Consider the following 20940-nt stretch of genomic DNA (forward strand, 5'->3'; position numbering starts at 1 on the left):
CATCGGAAGTCCCGCCCGCAATTTTACCCAATAAAACGCGGCAAGCATTTCTATGCAAATATTCAATTATTAAACCAGGTTTTGTAAAACTATCGGATCAATGACCCACTAGTTTCCCGTTAGCCGCGTGCGCTAGCTGCTAAATCATCCTTGACCCACTCGTGTGCGTGTGTGTTGCGACGGTGCGTTATGTTCCATTTGAGTGCGTCAATCAGTGTCGTTCGCAGTCGGTTGCCTTGGAAACTGCGGACAGGAAGCCCACATTTCGACGCACATACTGGACGCTGACCTCGGCCGCTTCAAGCGGGACAAGTTTTTCCGTTGCTGATGAACACCACCGAGGCAGCGCAACGATTTTTGTGGAGTCAGATACTGTAAAGTATATTTCATGTTTTCCTGTTTTACGTGTGGTTTGCATTTTGGGTGACATTTCACATTTTTGTGGTCCATATCTTTTTTGTTTTTTATATACCCAACACTTTTTGTTTCATTGACAAGACATTCTTTTACATTTCATTTACAAGTGTTTTCAAAGTTTTTTTTCTTATGTTTTATGTGTTTTTGACATAGCAGGTGATTGATTTAAGTATGTGCGTTTTTTGGTATTTTTGAGTGAGAACACATAAGAAGTGCACTTCAGGTCCTCACCACAAGAGGGCAGCAAGCTTCACAACATCCGGCCAGCGTCGATTCACGTTGACTCGCTTGCAGCGAAATCGTGATGGCCAGGGCGGTTCTTTTCAGTGAACTGAATCATTAGAATCCGTTCATCAAAAAGAACCGTTCACCGATTCGTTTGCGAAGATTGACGACATGCGCGTGCGTGACTGAGCTCAAACGAACTGAGAAAAGAACAAATCACTGTTCCGTACTTGTTCTTTGCTTGAATGAAGAGATATTGAAAGAAAAAACGAACCAATCACTTGAGGAAGTGATCCATTCACTCACGTTCACTGAAAAGATTGGTTCATTTGGAAGGAATGGTTGGCAAACGACCAAACGCTACGGAGAAAGGACAAGATCAGTTAGCGCCACAAGCTAGTTTGCCAACGGACCGTCGAGAAAAAGCAGAAGGAAGGACGACACATTAGGTGCGCCGCTGCTGTTTTGCGCTGGCATTTCCCGCGTCTTTATACCGGACAATACTGCGTGCCATACTTTGGAAAAGCGGCGCCAGCGTGTCCCGTGGACACAACAGATGCTTCCATCTGCAAGCATCATATGTGTCTGTGTCGCCGTGGCAACGCCTCTGGTCACAGCAGCTGTTGTGACTTCCAAAACAACATGAGCCTTCAAACGCATCAACTGTGTGCGTGCGTGCGTGCGTGCGTGTCCCCTAACAGACAGGAAGTGGGTTCAGACCAGGCTCTGATTGGATGTCAGCAATTTGGCGCGTGATCCCAAACAGGAAGTGGCCACCCCTGATATCCTGCCACGCTTCCCTCCCATGTCCTTGACCACTTTTATCGCCATGGAAACGTGCTGCATCCTTGCTACACGCACGCATCCGACGCATGATGTTAACAAGACAATAGTGTGTGTGAGAGAGCTTCTGCCTCTTGGGGTGAGTGTGTGAGGCCTTGTGTGCGTGGGCCCTTTTGAACGGGTGTGCGTTTGTGTGTGGGGGGGGGGCTTTCCTGTGTAGTTGTAAATAAACAGCAGTCACATCATACCAATGGTAATTAACCACAAGATAACACTCCTTGTGTGTGTGTGTGTGTCCATATGTCGGCTCAGTAATGAGTTCAAAGCCCCTGCAGCAGTAACACTGAATGTGTGTTTGTGTGCTTAAGTGTGTGCGTGCGCGCATGTGTGTGTGTGTGTGTCTTATCCCATCGGCAACACAAGCTGTTACTGATGCATACGCACACAAGCAAGTTTGTGTTTCTTCACAGACATCATTCTACACATTTACTGTAAGTCTGATGATGACGGTCGTTAGCGTGGGGATGTGCTAATGCTAGCTGCTAGGTTGCGCTTGCTAGTAGCATGAGCGTGCTCGTTGTTAGCCTGAACATGCTAGTAATTAATTCAAGGCTGTTTTGTTTATGAGCCTCAAGTTGTTAGCATGAGGATAGTTAGCCTGGTGATGCTAGTCAACAGCTTGGGGATGTGAGTGCTAACTTCAGGTTGCTAGTCACCTTTAGCATGTGCATATTCCAACCAGTATGCAAACTATGCGCTCTGGTTAGCGTCAAGCTCCCAAATGTTTTGACGTGTTGTTATCTGAAAGAAGAAGTCATCTTGACTTCTTTCTTTTATGGCGTGCTCTGAGGGATGGATGTGTGTGCCCGTGCGTGTGTGTGTGTGTGTGTTGGGGGGTGTTCACATGCACAGCCAAACAGAAAAGATTTATGCTTGAAATGTAAGAAATGTTGTCATCCAGGCTTTGATAATCCTCTAGACAGGCCAAAAGTGGTCTTAAGGAGAAAGCGTCTTTTTTGCTCAGCAGGACTGACAGTCATCCACATCGCAATGGAAGGAAATACTGTGTTTTCCAAATACAACGAGAACAACAAGGGCCCCAAAATAGAACCCTGTGGAACACCGAACGAGAGAGGGGCAGCGCGGGACTCACCCACATTCGTCTCTCCCTGCGTCGGAAGCCCCGGCGGTGATGATGTCTCTTCCTGTCTGGAACAAGCGCCATTGTGCGGGCCAGGAAGTGAATCTTCCGCCTCGGTCCCGCGCTTCCCTGGCGAGGTGGCCCTGTGCGGACCGCTGCCGCGCACGCACAGACACGCATACACACACGCACACGCACAAAAGCAATTTGCGTTGATTCACAGACATTGCATTGAGGACGTAAGCGAGTCGTTGTACTGTAAGCCTGAGAATGCTAGTTGTTAGCTTGAAGATGATTGTTATTAGCCCGAGGTGGGTATGCTCTACCGAGAGCAGAGGAGGCTAGCTGTTAGCCAGCTGATTCCCGTGGCTGGCCTGCTGGGGATACTGTCGCTGTTTCCGGATGCCTGCTGGTTGTCAGGTTCAGAATGTAAGCGGTTAGCCTAGGGATGCTACATTGCCACTTCTTGCCGTGATGGTTGGCGCTCATTGTGAGCAGAAGGATTCTAGTGGCTAGCCCGCAGATGCTATTTGTTGAGGATGCTAGTTATTAGCCTGCTGATGCCGGTTGTTTGCGTGAGTATAATCAAATAAATGCCAATGAAACCATTTTCCCTGTTGCTATTTATTGAATTATGAGGATGTAGCCCACCTCCGGCTGGGCTCAAGCTCAGTGACCGCCCGCTAGTGGACAGAGCTGGGCATTTTACTACAAATTGAGCATCCGTTATTAGTCATCCGTCTGCAGCGAGGGTATCCTTCCGTCGTCCGTCATTCGCCTTGCTACACGCACACATCCGCGGGGGAAAAAATAGCAGATACTATAGGCCGGTCCGCCTCCAATTTTAAACGGGCGTCTGTCGGCGATTCCGACTAAAGCCGGACCATATTTGAACAGAAATCGTGACTCACCGCGCTTCGGAAGCCTGTTGACAGTCTGGTCGGTCCCTCACTCAAATCTGTCCCCCAAGCAACAACAGCTCACTATTTTCCTGCCCGCGCCATCGAAGCCTCACTGCGAAAAATAGACTCATGAAGGAGTGCAGACGAATGGTGGACTAAATAAAGGCCTAGAAACCGGAGGTGTTGATGTGATGTTTTTTAGCTGGCGTTTATCTCATGTTTCCTGTGTTTGAAAGTTTCTCACGGTTCCACTCGCTTCCGTGTTTGTTCGAGTGTTTCACACGTGTTGCTCCGCACAGTGACAAACACTGGGTCAAAAGGTGCTGACTCCAACGCACGCACGCAGACTCCAACGCACGCACGCACGCACGCAAGCGCACGCGCGCACGCATGCACGTACGCTCCCCAGAAAAGCCGCCTTTCAATGCAGATAGTGTGGCACATGTCGTCTTTCAAACAAACACACAATCTTGACCAACACCGGGGCATCAACAAAAAAACGTGCGCGGTGTGCTTTGTTTTGAAGGTGGAGTTAGCATTTTTTTTGAAAAAGCCACGTTTCTCATCTAAGTTGATCATAAATGAATTCTTTCTCAAAAAGTACGAGCGAGTGCCTTGACTTACGAGTTCTTCACGCGACCGCCACTCGAGCGTTTTTTTTTTTGTCTTGATAAACGAGTGCGCGTCAAAGCCCCCGGGCGACATTGGCTGGCCAGCAAATTTCCCAAGAAATGTCATCCATCCATCGACATTGGCTTCCTGGCAGCGGAAGGCCGAGACCAGCCGGTGGTGCTGTCAAGCTGCTTTGCCAAGCGCCAAAGAAGGACAACACTTCAGTCTTGTTTCTTGCTCACATTTCAAGTCTTTGCAGCTCATGTGGACAGCAAAAGTTTTGATGCAAAGAAAAAGATTTGCCATTCACTTGACATGAAAAGACAGAAACACACAAGCGACAGGGGGGCGCTATAAACTGTGACCAATCAGAAGCCGGACCAAAGTCATCAGTGGAAAAGACGCAAACAAAAAAAGAAACGGATGCATGCGCTCAAATGACCGTTACAACCGGTGCGTGTGCGCGTGCGCGTGTCTTTATGGAGTGAGAGATAAGCAAGTTGCAACCACAGAAAGATAAAAATTCAGGATGGAAACCTGCTCCCAATCCACACACACAACCCCCCACCTTCCTTTCACACACACAGCCACAAGCACACGTACATACACGAACACAAAGGCGCCAACAAGCTAACAACTAGCATCCTGATGCAAACCACTTGCATCGATGTTGCGCGCCGCTCACCGTCGCAGACAGAAAACAAAACAATAGTAGCTTGGAGGGCTTGTCGGCCATGTTTTTTTTTGCTGTTGTTGACGTTTGATTGGAATGCTTTGAAGTGGGACCTCCCGGCGCAAAGGTTCCGACTTCTCGGCCGTCTGGAAAGCGGCAGCGTCCTGAGCGTTCCTTTGTCAGCGTCAACCCAAAGCTAACTGCTAGCTAGCTACTAGACTACATATGGCCTAGCGTCATCAGGCTAGCGACTAGCATCAGCCGACCATGCAGCATTTCCAGAGAAAGTACTAACTAACTAGCATTACAGCACATTTGCATCAGTAAGCTAACAACTAGCATCCACAGGACATTGAAACTGTGTCTGTGTGTGTTATCTGAGGAATGCTAATAGCTGGACGTGTCCCTGCTCTTTTCGCATCCATTGACAACTGATTAGTTTGATCAGATCCAGACCACTGATAAGTGTGAGTGTGTGCGCGTGTCTTTGTTTGTATCTTTTCTACATGTGACATTGTTCTGCCTTTTGCTAAATTGATCTTGCATTTTTTGTTGCCAAGGCTTCCTTAGCAACCAGGTGCTGTTACTCAGATGACGAGTGTGCGTGTGACCATGTATGGCCGTGTTCCTGTGGCAACATCCTCGCTCTCCATCTCATACATACACAGATACATACAGAGAAAGTAGGTCGTTCATAAAAAGTGTAAATATTTCTTCAGTGATGTATATGATGGAGTCACATGTCCCATGGGGGATAGAGGAGGACGTGGGGGTAGGGGGTGCGGTTTGTGTGTGTGTGTGGGGGTGGGGGGGGGGGGGGGGGCGTTGTGAACAGCTTGTGACGTCTCCAGGCCATGATAAGGTCTACTAATTGCTAACATCAGGACCCTGTCTGTGTGTGTGTCTTGCATGTCATGTATTTTTGGGACAAATTCAAGACGTACAACGTCTTTGAAGTGGTGACCTCCTGCAGGGCTCGGTGAAGATTTTGGTGCTTTTATTTTGGAAATTTTATGTTTATAAAAGTACAATGATAGCAAAAATGTCCATGAGCTTTGTGGCTCCTTTGAAATGTATTTCTTTCGCTATTGCCGGAAGGTCAAACACATTATCGTTTACCGCACATTATGCTGCAAAACATTTTTTAATCTTGCACTTGACAAACACTCGTGAATGAACTCAATTAAATTTGAAAAAAAATGTCTGAAAAAAAAAATGCTCTATAAACAAATGAAAGCTAAGTGAATTGAAAAGTTCTGATGAAAACTGAGAGTCTTCTAAGCGTGCTTGCCAGCTGAAGACGTAACACAGCGATGACCCGAAAGAATCAACGCAAAACACTTAGCAAAAAGGACAAAGCAGTTGTTGTTGCATCAGGAAGGCAACAGGAAGTAAGTGGGAAGTAAACAGGAAGTCAGCCTCGCTTGCTGCCTTTGTGGCGCTCTTACGCCGCGCCGCATTGCAGCAACAACAGCTTTCGTCTTTTTTGGCTTCATCTCGCACTCATCACTTGGGGCCGCGCCGCACCGGAAATGCCCACAACCGCCTTGTGTCTCACTTCCTGTCTGGCTCGCCAGCACGTGCATGTGTGCGCGCGCGCGCGCGCACTTGACACCTTGGTTGACTCGATTGTGGGAAGGTGGACGGTCTTTGTTTACGATCTCGGGACTTCCTCCCCTCCCCTTTCACCGTGCTGGAAAGACAGCGGAACCCGGATCGGAAGCGGAACCGGGCTCAGAAGCAGATGTCACTTTGTCACTCGCGATGTCGATTTGACTCAACAATAAAAGCGTCGCGAAAGATTTGAGACGGATTTCGTAAACGTCGACCTCCGCGCTCCTTTGGAATAGTTGGCCGGGAACTCAAATACTGGCCGATGCCCATGATTTTACGGGGTAGCCGACTGGTTTTCGGAGTCCTCGCCTAAGCTTTTGGAAACCTTTCTATGACAGTCTATTTCCGTTACTTTTGTGGAGCACTTCAGCAAATGTGCAGAGTATTGTCGGCACATTTGACAGTAGGCCAGCAAGCACATCTAGCCGTTTGGACGCAACGCTAGAAGTCTTTTCCGAGTGTGCGTGTACATTTTCTGAATGATTTCCACGGATTTGGGTGACGTCCGACAGTATTTAGGAGTATTCCCATCAGTTTTGAACTTGTTGGAGCATTTTAGTCGATGTACTGATTGTTTAAGCCACATTGCTCAGTATTAGAGGAGACTTAGGAGCACTTGCCGAACTTTAGGGAGTACATATTTACATTGAGAGTTTTGAAGTAAGTGCTCCAAAATATTTTGCATCCAGCCAATTATATTTTGATAGCTCAGTAATACTTATGTCACGTTAGTTTGTTTCTGTGCTTCTGTACATTTAGCAATACATCCATTTCATGAATGATCTAAATACATTTAGACATACTGAAGTAACTTTAGTCTTTAGGGGCACTTTTGTCACTGCAGGGATAGTGAGTAATGATATGACTGAGTATTCTTATGACTGGATATTCATTAGCCGTAGCGCTACGAGTACTGTAATTCTCTTGGGTTGGAGGCAGTACTTCAGTAGATTTCTAAGCTAACGTAAGGGAGTAAGTCAGTGAATGCAGCCAGAGACTATTTCTCTCAAACGATTGACAAGAAGCCTAATTGTCTAACTTTGGCATTTGTGTTGGCTTGATGGAATCTGGCGAGAGGTGATGGCGCAAGTTTTCACTGAGGCGCTGAGCGTTGTAATTAGATTACAATCAATGACACGCTCGGGTGAAGAAGAGGAAACACCCCGACGCGCACGCGCACGCGCACGGGGGGGGGGGGAGGAAACAGCGTTGGGCACGCGCAGGCGCGACTCAAGGGAGGGAGGGAGGGAGGCTCCCGGCGCATTTCACTTCCACACACACACACACACACACGCACGCGCGCGAGCATCCGGCTCGTCAAGACCAGCAGAACTTTGTCCGAAGACAACTTGCGCATTAGAACCCGTGAGCATCCGAAGGGCACCGGCGGGACGTCACGACAAGCGACAAGCGACACCCGAGCCGAGCGGTAAGCAACGCGTGCACACGCGCGCGCGTGTTTTGGCTTGTTTTTGACAAGAAAACCCTCTTTTTAGGGACACGTGGGCCACCAGAGGGGACATGTGACACATTTGATTGGAAGGGGCTCACATGTAACCTAAACAAAACAAAACAAAAAGACTCGAGTCCACCATTTCGTGTACTTTTTGTCTCATTCATTCGTGACTATAAATAACACGTGGGGCAGGTGTGTGACGTCATTCCCCCAAAATCAGTGAGTCCACTTAAATTGTTGTTTTAACCCCAAAAGCTGCGGTGCATCGCTTCAACATTAATCAAAGAAATTCTATTTGCATCCCACTCCGAAGGCGAGTGAGCCACTAAGGGGATCTTTTTTTTTTTTCTTAACATGTGACACATTCATTTCTTACTGGCTCACAACTAAGCTAAAAAAAAAGACAAACTAATTTGAATGAAATGTCGCCTTTTCACAAGTCCTTCACAAACGAGTTAGGCTGTGTAGCTTTTGGCTCACAATTCATGGAACTTGATTGTAGTAAGTGGTATTATGCAAATAGTCGGGAGTACTTGAATAAATTGCCGAGCGTTTTGTCAACTTTCAATCGTATTTGAGCCAGGAGCTAGCAAGCGTATTGAAGTCACATGCGCAAGCGTTTCTCGATCACATTGCTTTCACACGATGTCACTTTATTGGACTCGCCGTTGACTTGATGACTAGTATTTGGGAGGTTCGCGCGAGCGCTATTTAGCAAGTGCTCGGACAGATGTACGAGTGGAGTTTGTAGGCGACTTGTGTGAGCTCTTCAGGAGTACTTGTGAGTACATCGCCAGCTTACAAGTCATTTTCGACCACCTTATCTTGGATTGGACTACTTCTTGATACTGTATGTTGCCCAATAGATGTCTTTCTTCCACCTTTTTTGTCACATGTGACACGTGGTATTAAAGCCGACCTGGTCTCGGCCTGTCTTTGACCTTTCTGTGTGTGTCTCGGTCTTTTCCAACTTGAATCATTTGCGGAACCGGCAGGAAGTCTCTGACCGCCGTCACCGGAAATCCACCGTGCCGCCGTTTGTCGCCTCCTGCGGCCAGATGACGACACGTCCCGCCGCCGCCGCCGCCGCCGCCGCCGGGCCGGTCCTGGTCGCGGTGCTGGTGCTGGTCCGGGTCCCGGTCCCGGTCTCCGGGTACACGTTGGATGTGGATCAGGCGTTGCGCTTCGCCGGCCCTCCCGCGTCCATGTTTGGATACTCGGTGCTGCTCCACCGGCACGGGAGGCACAGCTGGTGGGCGGGCCTCTTCTTGTGGGGGCGGGGCTAATTAGCAAGCTAGCACGCGTACCCATTAGCCTCTGTGTGTGTGTGTGTGTGTGTGTGTGTGTGTTAGGTTGGTGGCGGGAGCTCCAGTGGACAACTCTTCTTCTTCTTGGTTGTCTCCGGGCGGCGTTTACCGTTGCGCCATCGCGACAGACGAGCCAAAGTGTCAGCTGATGCCCGCCGGTAATTGCTTTTTTTCATTGGATTTCCTCATTTCAAGAACGACTGAAGTACAAATTGCAATCTGGCATACACATGACAGCATTTGCACATGGGTGCGGGTTTCTGTTTGTGTATTGTTGGTTGGGTGTGTATTGAATTTGTGCTTGCTTGCGTGTGTGTGTGTGTGTGTGTGTGTGGTGTTGCCTGCATCGTCTTCTTGTGTGTTGCGGTTCCACGAGTGCGTGTGTGCTTTACTGTCTTTTTTTCCTTGTTCATTTGGAATGAGGCAGCTTCAGTGAAAGTGTTGACGTCACGCTAGTTGGCCCACCGTGGCCATCTAGAGGTCTGGCATGCGCATGCACATGCACATGCACACGCACACGCACATGACCGCCTTTTGTGTGCCGGCGCAGACGTGTCGCAATGCGGGAAGACGTGCTGGGCCGAGAGCGACCGGCAGTGGTTTGGCGTCAGCCTGTCGCGACGAGCCGGCCGAGCGGGAGGACACGTCCTGGTTGGTACACGACGCGTCGCAACAACAACAACAACAACAACAACAACAACAACAACCAAAAGTGCACCTTACCAGTGGCTGGCGCTTGAAAATGTTGAGTCGACCTAAGCTAACGTAGAGCAGCCTTTCTGAAAGTTGACAGCTACTTTTGGGAGACTGACTCATGCAAATGGATGCACACTCCTGAAATAACACACACACAAAAAAAACATGATTATTATGTATTAGGCTTGAACATGATATTCTTCCTTTGTGAAGGCACTGACGGTGTTCCCGATTTCTCAGGCTAATTAGGAAAGAGCAAACTATCAATACTCAACACTGACTCACAGCCAGTGTTCCCATTTTCAAATGAGCGATTCGCTAGCATTCCTGGGAAATCACAATTTGCCCCATCGCCGGTGATCCATTTTTAGAAGGGCCCGCGGACACCACGTTGCTTGCAGATCAAATGTACACTCCGGATGTCACACCGCTGACAAGGCCAAAGAAAACACAAACAACGCGACGCACACATCGCTCAACGTGTCGGTCATGAGATCCACACGCTCGCACGTGCGTGACATGAGTGTGTGTGTGTGTGTTTCTTTTCTATTTGTTGATGTAGCGCCTGTGTTTATCTCAATCAAATGATACTTTTCTTGGGTTTTAATCGTCATTATTCATTTTCCTTTGATGGATTGATTTTATTTTGTATTTTTGTCATCTTTCATTGAATCAATTGAGTTTTTATGTATTCATTTGAATTTCATTCAGCATTTTTTGGGAGGGGAAATTGTATATTTTAACATTTGATTTCAAATTTTTTTTTCTGCGCTGTTTGCGTGTAGGCCTGCGCACACCGCTGGAAGAACGTCTTCTACTCCAGGAACGACGGGCAGAACAGCAAACTGCCGCACGGGGTCTGTTACCGCTACGACAACAACCTCACACACGCACAGGCCATCATACCCTGCTACAGAGGTACGCGCGCGCACACCATTTCCTGTCTTTGGATTTCGTGCGCTTTGTGTGCGGGAAATGACCTCTTTGGCGTCGGGGGTTTTGACCCGTGTGCGTTGCAGACCACCAGAGGAAGTTTGGCGAGGAGTACGGCTCCTGTCAGGCTGGAATGTCCAACCAACTCGCTCAGGTGACAACAGGCCGCCAACGAGTTCACGTGCCGTCTCAATTTGAAGTAAATGTCTTTATGTGGCGTCCGTGTGCTCCTGCGCTTGCTGGGCTGCGGCGTCACTCAGGACCTGATCATCATGGGCGCCCCGGGGACGTCGTACTGGACGGGTTCCGTGCTGGTCTTCAACACGTCCAGCAGCGTCATGTCCGTCTACCTGGACGACGACGGCTCGGTGGGCTTCGGAAGCTACTTGGGTGAGCGAGCCGCTGAGCGCGGCAACGACGTGCGCGGGCTAGCCGAGACGGCGGCGGCTCAGGTCCAAAGGCGTCTTTGGGACATCATTGAGGAGCTATTATGGGATGGAACAGGGCTCCGGCAACGTGGCTTCGGCTGCTTTCGACCAAGGTGGGAAGTCGGACTTGGCTCGCTGGCATTTTCCCGGTTCCGACCTCAAAGCGTTCTCCCTTCTGTGTCTCCATGGGGCTCGGCATTTGTGACGTCAGATAGAAGCGGGTCGCTGAAGACGGGCTCCTTTATTTTTTCCGACCTCGCAACTCGAACCTCCCGCTCAAAGGGACCTTCTTGTGCACATTGTCTGGTCGGAGGTCGGAAAAGTCCGTCTTCCCACCCTCCTCGAATGGCCCTGACATGTCTCCTGAGTTTGCCAAGAACACAGCGAGGATTTCAGCGGCGTGCTAACAGACACGCTCAAGGACGTCACCACCGTTGACATCAAGTTAAACATTAGCGCCGCTGTTAGCGTTCGATGGGGGAGGGCGCTAAGCCCTCCACCCTTTTCATCGGAACAAACTTCACCATTACCATATAGTTAGCTAATGCCACAGCTCACAGTACGCATTATTTCTCTGATAACACGCCTCCATATAGTGTTTCTGGCCACTCACAGAGTGTTAGTATTTATCTTAAATATGCTTTTTTTAAGCCTCAGCATTTAGTAGCTAAAGAGTACGACTAAATAGTTGCAGGATGCTCGTAACTAGCTTAAGGACGCAATTTAGTTTTAGCCTCAAGGTGCTGCTAGAAATTGCCTAAACAATGCTGGTCATTAGCTTAAGACTAGCTAAAATATGATTTGTTTAAAGAGGGTTATTTTTGGCATCAGGACAATATTAATTAGCTTAAGAATACTAGCCGTTAGGTTAAGAACCCTGGTTGCGGTTCCACGCAACCCGCCTTTATTAGGCAAAGGATTTGACCAATTAGCTTAAATATATGTTTAGCCTCGGGGTGGTAGTTTTATTGTAATTATTGGTTAGAGTTAGATCAAATGAAAATTGTGTATGTTTCAGGCTATTCAGTGGACGCTGGCCACTTCCTGGATGCTGCTAGCTTGGAGGTGGTGGGAGGCGCCCCGCAGTACAACCAGAGGGGAAAAGTAATACAATTATGACTCATTTAAGAAAAATATTTTTACATATTTATTTATTTTATTTTTTACTTCTAGGTGTTTATCTTCTCAATCGACGGGAACATGCTACGTGTGCTAGCTCGTGTGTCGGGAACAGAGGTGACCACTGATGCCATTACGAACCATTTCATGTCAAACATGCTAGCTAAAAAATACCAGCAATCGTACGACAGCTAGATCTAATGCTAACTAAGCACGAGTACAATACAAGATCAAGATCACGGATCACCGGCTGCTCAACTGTGGCTGCTGCTAACTAGTGGGGTTGCTAATTCTATGATCAACTGATGCTAATGTTAAAGGTAATTGCTAACTAATAGTGCTCGCGCTACTATGACCGAGTGATGCTAGCCGCAATACTACAGCTAACTAAACACATTGATGGTACGAGATACTATGAGCAAGTGATGACAATACTAATGCTAACTAATAGTGATAGTGTTATTAAAATAGAATGACCAACTGATGGTAGCTGTACTGTTAACCAAATGGCACTAATGTTACTATATGTTAGCAAATGATGCTAACACTAATTGTGTTATTCTGTGTGTGTGTGTGAGTGTAGCTGGGCTCGTACTTTGGCGCTAGCGTGCGTGCAGTAGACCTGAACGGCGACAAGCTATCGGATCTTTTGGTGGGCGCTCCCATGACAACGGGTGCTAGCAGGGAGGAGGGGCGCGTTCACGTCTTTCTCAACCAGGGACAAGTGAGCAGACCTGTCAGCCGTTTTGTCAGGGAACGCATAGTGTGACCACGCTGATGACGTCATGCAAACTCAGGCTAAACTAGTGGAGGCGGAGTTTCAACTGAGTGGGGGCAACGCCCACGCCGCCCGATTCGGGGAGACCATTGCGGACTTGGGAGACCTGGACGACGACGGTTACCCAGGTAACCAACCAGCATGCTGAAGCTAACCTTAACCCAAAGTCAAAGGGATACCAACTGATGGTTGTTACTGCTAATTTTGCGTGTGCGTGCTTGTAGAGGTGGCAGTGGGTGCCCCTCAGGAGGACGATCTTAAAGGGGCCGTGTACATCTACAACAGTAGGAAACATGGCATCTCACAAACACCATCACAGGTACACGCGCACGCACACGCACACTGCCATCACAAGTACACACGCCTCCAGTGCATCCAGATGCAAACACACGCACGCACACGGGACATAAACGCATTACGAACGTCAGAATTGCATGCATAAACACACACACAAGGACACGCACACGCATCCCAGGACCACGCAGATTAGAACACGAACGCAAACACTCAAGATACATTGCATACACCCACACACAAGTTTACACCGCTTAACTGTCTATTCGCTAAACCACACCCCAAAAGGCCACATGGGCCAATCCGAGAAGAGAAGAGCGTGTTCATGTCTGAGTTCCAATTGTGAGTGCTAGCTCACACAGTCACACTCAGCTGGTTAGCTTTGCATTGATGATGTGCTAATGCCAACAATGACATCACGGTGTTGACAGAGGATCAGCGGGGCAGTGCTGGGCCGCGACCTCCGCATGTTCGGCCAATCGCTGAGCTCGGGCGTGGACATTGACGACAACGGTTACCAAGGTTACACAGCGCTTTCCGGCCGCCATTTTCTTGTAGCCGTCGTTAACGAGGCCTTTTGCGTGCGCGCGTGCAAGTAAGTGTGTGTTGACAACGTCGCACGTGTGTTGCAGACGTCGCCGTGGGTGCGTTCCTCTCGGACGCTGCTGTCATTCTCAGGTCAACGAAAAGCAAGAAGTCCGCAAACGGGAAACAGGAAGTGAGAATTTGGTTTGTGTGCGGCACAGGTCCCGTCCTGTCCTGCAGGTGGCGGCCTCGCTCGTCCTGCCCGAGAACATCCAGCAGCAGGCGGCCGGCATCAATGTCAGCGTCTGCTTCCGAGTCACCTCCAGACACTACAAAGGAGCCATCGGTTTGTTAGCTTAGCATAGGCTAGCTAGGTTAGTTTAGCACAAGGAGGCTGATGAGCTAAGCTAAGCTACATTGCACTGGCAAACACGTAACAGTTATGCAAATTTCAAACATTATGTAGCAAGCGCTAAAGCAAAACAATTAGATTAGCATAGAGTATCTTGGTCAGCTTTAATGTGGATAAATTAGCTTAGCTTAAATAGGCTAGCCTTTGCACCCTTCATTCATGCGAAGCTACATTTAAAAACAAGTCCTAATATTGAACAGCTCGGCATGAGCGAGCTGATTTAGCGTTGCAAAACGTAGGCTAATCAGCTCTTGTTGACAAGTAACTTCTTTATCGCCGTTTGGCTTCCACTCACTGATGCTAAGCTAACACTTTCCTCGTCAGAGCTTCAGTACAACCTGACCTCCGACCTCCTCCACAAGCCGTCCTTCCCCCACCGTTTTTATTTCCACGGCAACGGCTCGTCCAATAGCACGAGGGCTCGCGTGAGGGTGCGTCTGGGCCAGCTCGGCTGCACCAATCACGTCGCGTTCCAGAAGGTAAACGTCGCTACGCTAACTGACTGTTGTTAGCATGACGCTACTGCTGTTAGCTTAAGGCCGTGTGTGTGTGTTTTTGTGTGCCCGTGGTCGTCATAGTGTGTGCGTGTGCGCTTTTTAGTATGCGTGGGTGCGTTTGCGTGATCTTTTAGTGTACATGCGCATGTGTGTGTGCGTGTGGTCGTGTACCTTTTGAGTGTGCATGTTTGAGTCTGTGTTTTTGTTGTGTAGTGTATGTACACGCGTGTGTGTGCGACTTTATACATATCTGACAATGTGTGTCCATTTGTGTGCATGTCGGTTTGGGTGTATGCCTACGTGTGTGTCGTTGCTTGTGTGCGCGTGCATGTTTGACCGTTTGTGTGAATGTGTGTCTGTTGAAGTATTTGCGCATGTAAGTGTGTAAGTGTATTTGCGGACGCTAAAGCCGGGCCGCGTGTTTGATTGCACTTGCAGAAGGACGTGCGCGACATTTTCACGCCGGTCCGTTTCCAAGTTTCCTACAGCCTCCGCGAGACCAGCGCGGCCAAGCACGCCAGCAAAGGCTTCGCGGCGCTCAGGCCCGTCCTGCAGAGGGCGGCGGGGAGCGGCAATACCGTCAGCAACCAGGTAGGGGGCGCTAATGCAAGCGTTGTCACCGTCCAAGCTAGGCTAAAATGAACGGAGAGCTGAATACGCCGAGGTGTCGTGAGCCCGACGTGACGCGCGGCCGACGTGTTTCTGGTGTCAGACGCTGTTCGCTCGCCGCTGTTTCCTGGCCAACTGTTCAACGGACTTGCGACTGGGCGCCGCGCTCGTCCTGCCCTGGTGAGGAGCGGACGCGCCCTATTCCCCTTGGTAAAGGACGGGTTGAAAAGCTGACAGGCCCGCCCCGCGTGTGCGCAGGAGCGGCCGCGGCTACTTTGCGCTGGGCGGCGGCGGCGGCGGCGCCACGCTGACGGCCAGCCTGGCGGTGGCGGGCGACGACGCCTTCCTGCCGCGTCTGACGCTGCGCTTCCACCGCGACGTTCACTTCGTCAAAGTGGTCAACAATGTGAGCGAGCGCCTTTGCGCCGGCCGCCGCGCCGCCGTTGATTTGCCGCCGACGGTTGTGGCGTGCGCGTGCAGGAGGACAAGGTGGTGAGTTGCGACGTCAGCGAGGACGCCAACAGCACAACGGTGGAGGTCGGCTGCAGCTTCTCCAGCCTCGTCCTGGCATCTCACTCCCTGGTAACCTCGTTCAATGCATCGCGCACGGAAGGCATCTTAGGTGCCGCGCCGTTCAACGTAGCACATCGGCAAAAGCTCTCGTGCACTTCGCTCGGCGAGCGAGCGAGCGAGCAGAGGAGACGTCAAGTTGATTGGTTGATTTGTCCGCGGCGGCAGGTGAACGTCAGCTTCTTGCTGGACGTCAACCGCAACGCCACGCCCGGCGACCTGACGGTTCACGCCCAAGCCAGCAGGTCCGCTCGAGATTTCAAATCGTGTCTTTTTGGACTGAGAACAGAGCGGAAGGTGACGCAAACGCTGTACGTACTGCGTCCTCAGTGATAACCTGGAAAGTTCCCAGTATCTCCACGACAACGCCGTCGCCTTGTCACTTCCTCTCAAGTACGGCGTCGACGTCAACGTCCACGGGTGATCATCCACTCGTTCGTTCAATCATCCGCGTGACGTATGACGCGATACTTGTTGAAACAATCGATGCAAGAAACAATAGATGAGGAAGAGAAAAGTGATGAATGAAAAGTTTGCCATTCATGTGTTCATTTGTTTTGAATAGTTTTGTGACTCCGACGTCGTTTGTGTTTGGAGATGAAGACACGACACCTGTCCAATGCTACTCGCAAACCTTCAACTACACCTACAAGGTCATCGTTCATCCCCTCATCCATTCAACCGGTTCTTCGTGACTGTCATGCATCGATCCGTCAAACCGATTCATCTCTGCGGCCATTAATCCTCGCTTACTCTCAAACCTTCACCAAGGCCACACCTATTCTACTCATCAGTACATTCATTCAGTCATTGTTTCACTTACTCATCTTGACTGTCAAATCATGAACTACACCCACAAGATAACATTTAGCCTCTCATCCATTCACTCGTTCTTCCTAACAGCCATTCGTCTGCTCATCCTTTCATGCTTGCCGCCTCTCGAACCTTCAACTATGAGCTAACATTCATCCTCAAATGAATCCATTAGTCCGTCAAGTCATTTCTTCAGCCATTCATCTTTACCCTCAAGCCTTTCACCACACCTATAGGGTAACATTCATCTTCTCATTCATTCACATCGACTGCCATCCGTCCATCCGACCACTCGCCATTTGGTTAGTTCACCCTTTCATTATCTGCCTTTACACTGAAATGTTCAACTCCATCGACAGACATCAGTCAGCCATTCGTCGATGCGCTCGTCATTCACCAATTCATCCCGCCTTAACATCCTCTCATCCATTCATCTATCCTGTACTGTCATCTGTTCATCCACCCGCTCATGGAATTCGTCACCTCGTTCGGTCATGTTTACATTCAAACGTCTTTTCTACTCATTACCCTCCATCTACCTGCCAATCCCTTCATCATCCATCAACGAACCACTCATTCATTCACTCCTGTGTGTCCTTGTGCGTGCGCGCAGGTGTTGAATTCGGGTCCGAGCAGGTCAGTGGACACGCTGGTGGAGATTACGCTACCGAAGCTGCTGACGCCGTATCCACACCGGTTGCTCCAGGTGGCGGACTGGCAGGTACAGTCGGCGCACGCTAGCCAAAGTTAGCATGCGCAGCTACTAGCCGGCCGGCTCATATCAGCTAAACACTCAAACTGGCCAGAGTTGTCATTAGCATTGGCGCCGGTGGGAATGATGTGGTCCCGTTTGCAGTCGTCACAAGGCGCCTGTTTTGTCAGCGACGCCACCGTGCCCGTCGTCGACGACTGCGATGTCCCGCGGGCCTCCTTTGTGAAACAAATCGTCTTCTTCTTCTCGTCCACCTCCACGCGCAACATGGTAAATGCGCACGCTACACTTGTGTCTCTTCACCTACGTCATTTTATGGACAACTGCAATTGGGCTACTGTGGGAAGCTTACATCGGAAAGCAATGCCGAAAACTAGTGTCGGAAGCTAATGTCAGAAAGTAACACTGGAAGCCAACTTCGGTAGCTTTCTTGGGGAGCTAACATTGGAATCAAACATGGAAAGTTAACATCGGAAGCTATTGTCGAACGCTAACACCGGACGGAGTCTTAGGTCGGAAGCTAAGGTCAGAGTTTGGGCACTTGATGGCGCTGCACCGCAAAATCGTATGCATGATGTGGCAGGTGCGGTGTGCATACCGTGTACGGTGAGCGACAGCAACGCCATTTGTATTCTGCGCTATTCTTCGGATGACTGGAATATTTCCTGGGACAACAATATTGCTTCTCACTCCACTTGGCCAGCCCCTTTTGGCGTGACTGACTCGCTTTCCGTCCCTTGCCTTGTCTTCTCAAGACACTTTCCCGCCTACTTTTTCTTCCACTCTTATCTTCCAACTTGACTTTGCCATCCTCCTTCATCTCCATCGTCACACCAAAGTCTTTCAAATGTCTCGCTCCTAACTTACTTCTTCAAGTAACCAAGTTGCAGCGTAACGACTAGTTACATTAGCTGCTAGTGTGGCTAAGAGGAGTGCGTGCGTGTGTGTGTGCGCGCGCGCAGTTCTGCGGGCGCGGCGACCAGCTATGCGAGCGTCTGCTGTGCCGCCTGGGCACGTTGGAGGCCGGCCGAGATGCGAGCATCCAGCTGCAGGTGCGGCTCAACCCCGACGTCCTGCTGCAAGCGCCCGTAAGTTTGAACCAGTAGCCTGTTAGCGTGCTAGCGTTAGCATCCATCTCAAAGGCCGTTGCGGCGCTTGTCGACTGTTAAGCGCCGTGCAAAATGAGCGCGTCAGACCTTTGTGCTTGGCACAGGGGTGGAGCGCCTGTCAAAGGACACGCGTGCGAACACCGCGCGAGTGGACCGGCGTTTCGTTTCTTTTCAGGGTCGCCACAGCGTGGTCAAGCTGGAGAGCAGGGCGCTGATGTTAACTCCCAAGAATGACCGACACACTGTCCTGGAGCGGGAGCAACCCGCCGCACAGGTAGGCCGGCGCTCCCTCTCACACCGGCACAAGCGCCGTGGCCGACCTCATTGCGGGCGGGCGTGCGTGCGTGCAGGTGGTGGTGGAGGCGCACTTCAGCCAAAAACCTTCGATGCCAATCAAGGTGCTCATCATCGTGGTCAGTTTGGTCGCGGGGCTGATGATCCTGGCGGCGCTCATCTGGTGCTTGTGGAAGGTAAGCCTCGTTTTGCATGGAGGAACCTGGCAGAGTCTTTAGTGACGGTGCGGGCCGCTTGCGTGGCGCAGGCGGGTTTCTTCAAGCGCCACTTGCAGAAGAAGGACGAGCAGGAGGAGCTGAAGCGTGACAGCTGGGACTACGTCCCCAAACGCAGCAACGGGGAGAGCGCGTCCTAACCGCGCCGCGCCACGCCACGCCGATGGGCGCTTGCGCCGCTGTGACGGCGAGCGCCGACGTCAGCGGCCAGTGAGCGCGTGACTTCTTGACCGCGAACAAACAATCTGGCCATGAGAAGAAAGAAAGGGGGGGAGGCCTGACGGAGCAATCACGAGGCTTTTTGACATCGTCAGTCACGTGACTTCCGCTTTGGCTGCGACGCACTTCCTGTTTGGAGCACGCGACTCCCTGCTTGGGGGACACTTTCAGCCTGGATTGCAGCGCTTTCTGCCACACTTCCCCCTTGGTGTCCACCATTTGCCGCTTGCTGACCAATGCTTCTTTCTACACTTCCCGCCTGGAGTGACTTTGCAGCCTGAGGTTTAAAAAAAAAAAAAAAAAAAAAAAAAAAATAAAATTCAATTCCCGCTTTGTGTAAAAGAATTTCTTCTTGGTGTCTCCCGCTTCCTGCTACACTTCCCGCTTCTTGGCGTCTGACCTGGTGTGCTTGTCACATGACCACTGGAGACTATGTAAGAAGTTGAAATCACTGTCAACCTTTTTCCAACTCTTGTTTCTTGCTTTTATTTTGACACACTTCCTGTTTTCTAAAACTACCTGCTGCCTGTGATTGTTTCCATTTGTATTTAAATGTGTGACGAGATGAAGCTTGTGACGTCCTGTCGCACTTTTTGGTCCTCTTGCTGAAGGTCACAAATGTCTTTTGTTCATGTCATCTTGTGCACTGGAAGGTCTTGCTCGTGTTTCTAATAAAGCGCTAACGTATTTTCTATTTCAAACGGACAACGGCTTCTATTCATCGGATACGACACGCTCCGTGCGACGCAGTATGTTCACTTCAAAGTACAAACTGCTGCTCAAAGTGAATTTCAGAAAGAAGAAAAATCCACATCTAGCTCCGAAATCGATTGCAGTGATGACATCTCGAGTGCCGCAAAAAAGTCAACTGCAATACAAAAAGGAGTCGATGAACAGGAAGTACTTGTTGTGTCGCCATGGAAACGGGCCTCGGAAAGGGCCACGCGTCCTCTCTCAGATGCAGCCGCAGGACGCCGGCGACTCGGCCTCGTCCACTTCCTCGCCGTACAAGCCGATGAGTCGCCCGTGGACCCTGAAACGCAATTTGGGGAGGAGACGTGGATGAAGTTGTAGACTCTGGGGCCAAATCCAAGACCTCTTTAATTCAATTTGGACCACAGTAGACATTTGGATCAAATTTGACACTTTTAACTTGAAGTTGTCCTAATCCTCCGAACTTCAGCCTGTCAACAGGAAGTATCCTCCGATTCCTGTCGTCGCCCATGTAAGCAAAATGAGACATTTGCAAACATCGGCTTTGACTTGGGAAAACGCCGATGAAATACAATTTTCTGACAGGTCACGGACCGCACCGGTGACTGGATCGTAATCAATGAAGAAAAGGACAGTCAGCTGAATCTACTAGCAAAATGGCGATTTGCCGCCGTAGGATGAAAAGCCCGCCACGTAGTCGACCCATGTGAGGCAGCCTCAAACAGCGGGCCTCACTTTCCAAAAGGGACGACAACATTGCCTCTTGGCTGATAATTGCGCTCGGTTTGATCATTCAACAATCGCAAATCACAACAATCATTGAAAAAGAACATTTTTATCCGGCTAGTCGACCGATCGCTGGAATGGAGGCCC

The 20940-nt window shown here is 49.9% G+C and overlaps 2 protein-coding genes across 7 annotated transcripts in view; one reads left to right on the top strand and one right to left on the bottom strand.

Moving 5' to 3' along the window:
- cerkl (CERK like autophagy regulator) overlaps window positions 1-20940 on the bottom strand; it is a 43708-nt gene that overhangs the window by 3578 nt on the left and 19190 nt on the right. The window contains exons 14-16 of one of the 2 annotated variants that reach the window (XR_015089535.1): window positions 20258-20386; window positions 9854-9964; window positions 2579-2721 (exon numbers count right to left, since the gene is read on the bottom strand). Coding sequence is in view for 1 of the 2 variants with exons in the window: in XM_086051491.1 (XP_085907617.1) it covers window positions 20308-20386 (79 nt within the window). In the remaining variant the exon portion in view is untranslated. Of the gene's footprint in view, window positions 1-2578; window positions 2722-9853; window positions 9965-19823; window positions 20387-20940 lie in introns of those variants that run through there. The other variant, XM_086051491.1, reaches the window with a different exon arrangement.
- itga4 (integrin alpha 4) lies at window positions 7620-20054 on the top strand. Of its 5 annotated transcripts, XM_086051486.1 has the most exons (29): window positions 7620-7796; window positions 8819-9075; window positions 9176-9288; window positions 9681-9781; window positions 10612-10744; window positions 10846-10913; window positions 11020-11149; window positions 12206-12291; window positions 12361-12423; window positions 12890-13030; window positions 13104-13212; window positions 13309-13403; window positions 13810-13900; window positions 14011-14056; window positions 14125-14249; window positions 14640-14794; window positions 15251-15403; window positions 15525-15601; window positions 15680-15827; window positions 15902-16003; window positions 16160-16236; window positions 16322-16411; window positions 16557-16644; window positions 17418-17525; window positions 17661-17786; window positions 18479-18604; window positions 18801-18899; window positions 18976-19095; window positions 19167-20054. In XM_086051486.1, exons 2-29 carry the CDS (start codon window positions 8882-8884, stop codon window positions 19272-19274), a joined length of 3072 nt encoding a protein of 1023 aa, XP_085907612.1. In that variant the 5' UTR covers window positions 7620-7796; window positions 8819-8881; the 3' UTR covers window positions 19275-20054. The 5 variants fall into 5 exon arrangements, with proteins under 5 accessions (XP_085907612.1, XP_085907610.1, XP_085907611.1 ...); XM_086051484.1 differs by having other exon boundaries at window positions 15902-16236; XM_086051485.1 differs by lacking the exon at window positions 17661-17786 and having other exon boundaries at window positions 15902-16236.

This window comes from Filicampus tigris, chromosome 14 (genome assembly GCF_054856515.1).
Source record: "Filicampus tigris isolate MCC_2025a chromosome 14, RoL_Ftig_1.0, whole genome shotgun sequence".
In the NCBI taxonomy this organism is placed as follows: Eukaryota; Metazoa; Chordata; class Actinopteri; order Syngnathiformes; family Syngnathidae; genus Filicampus; species Filicampus tigris.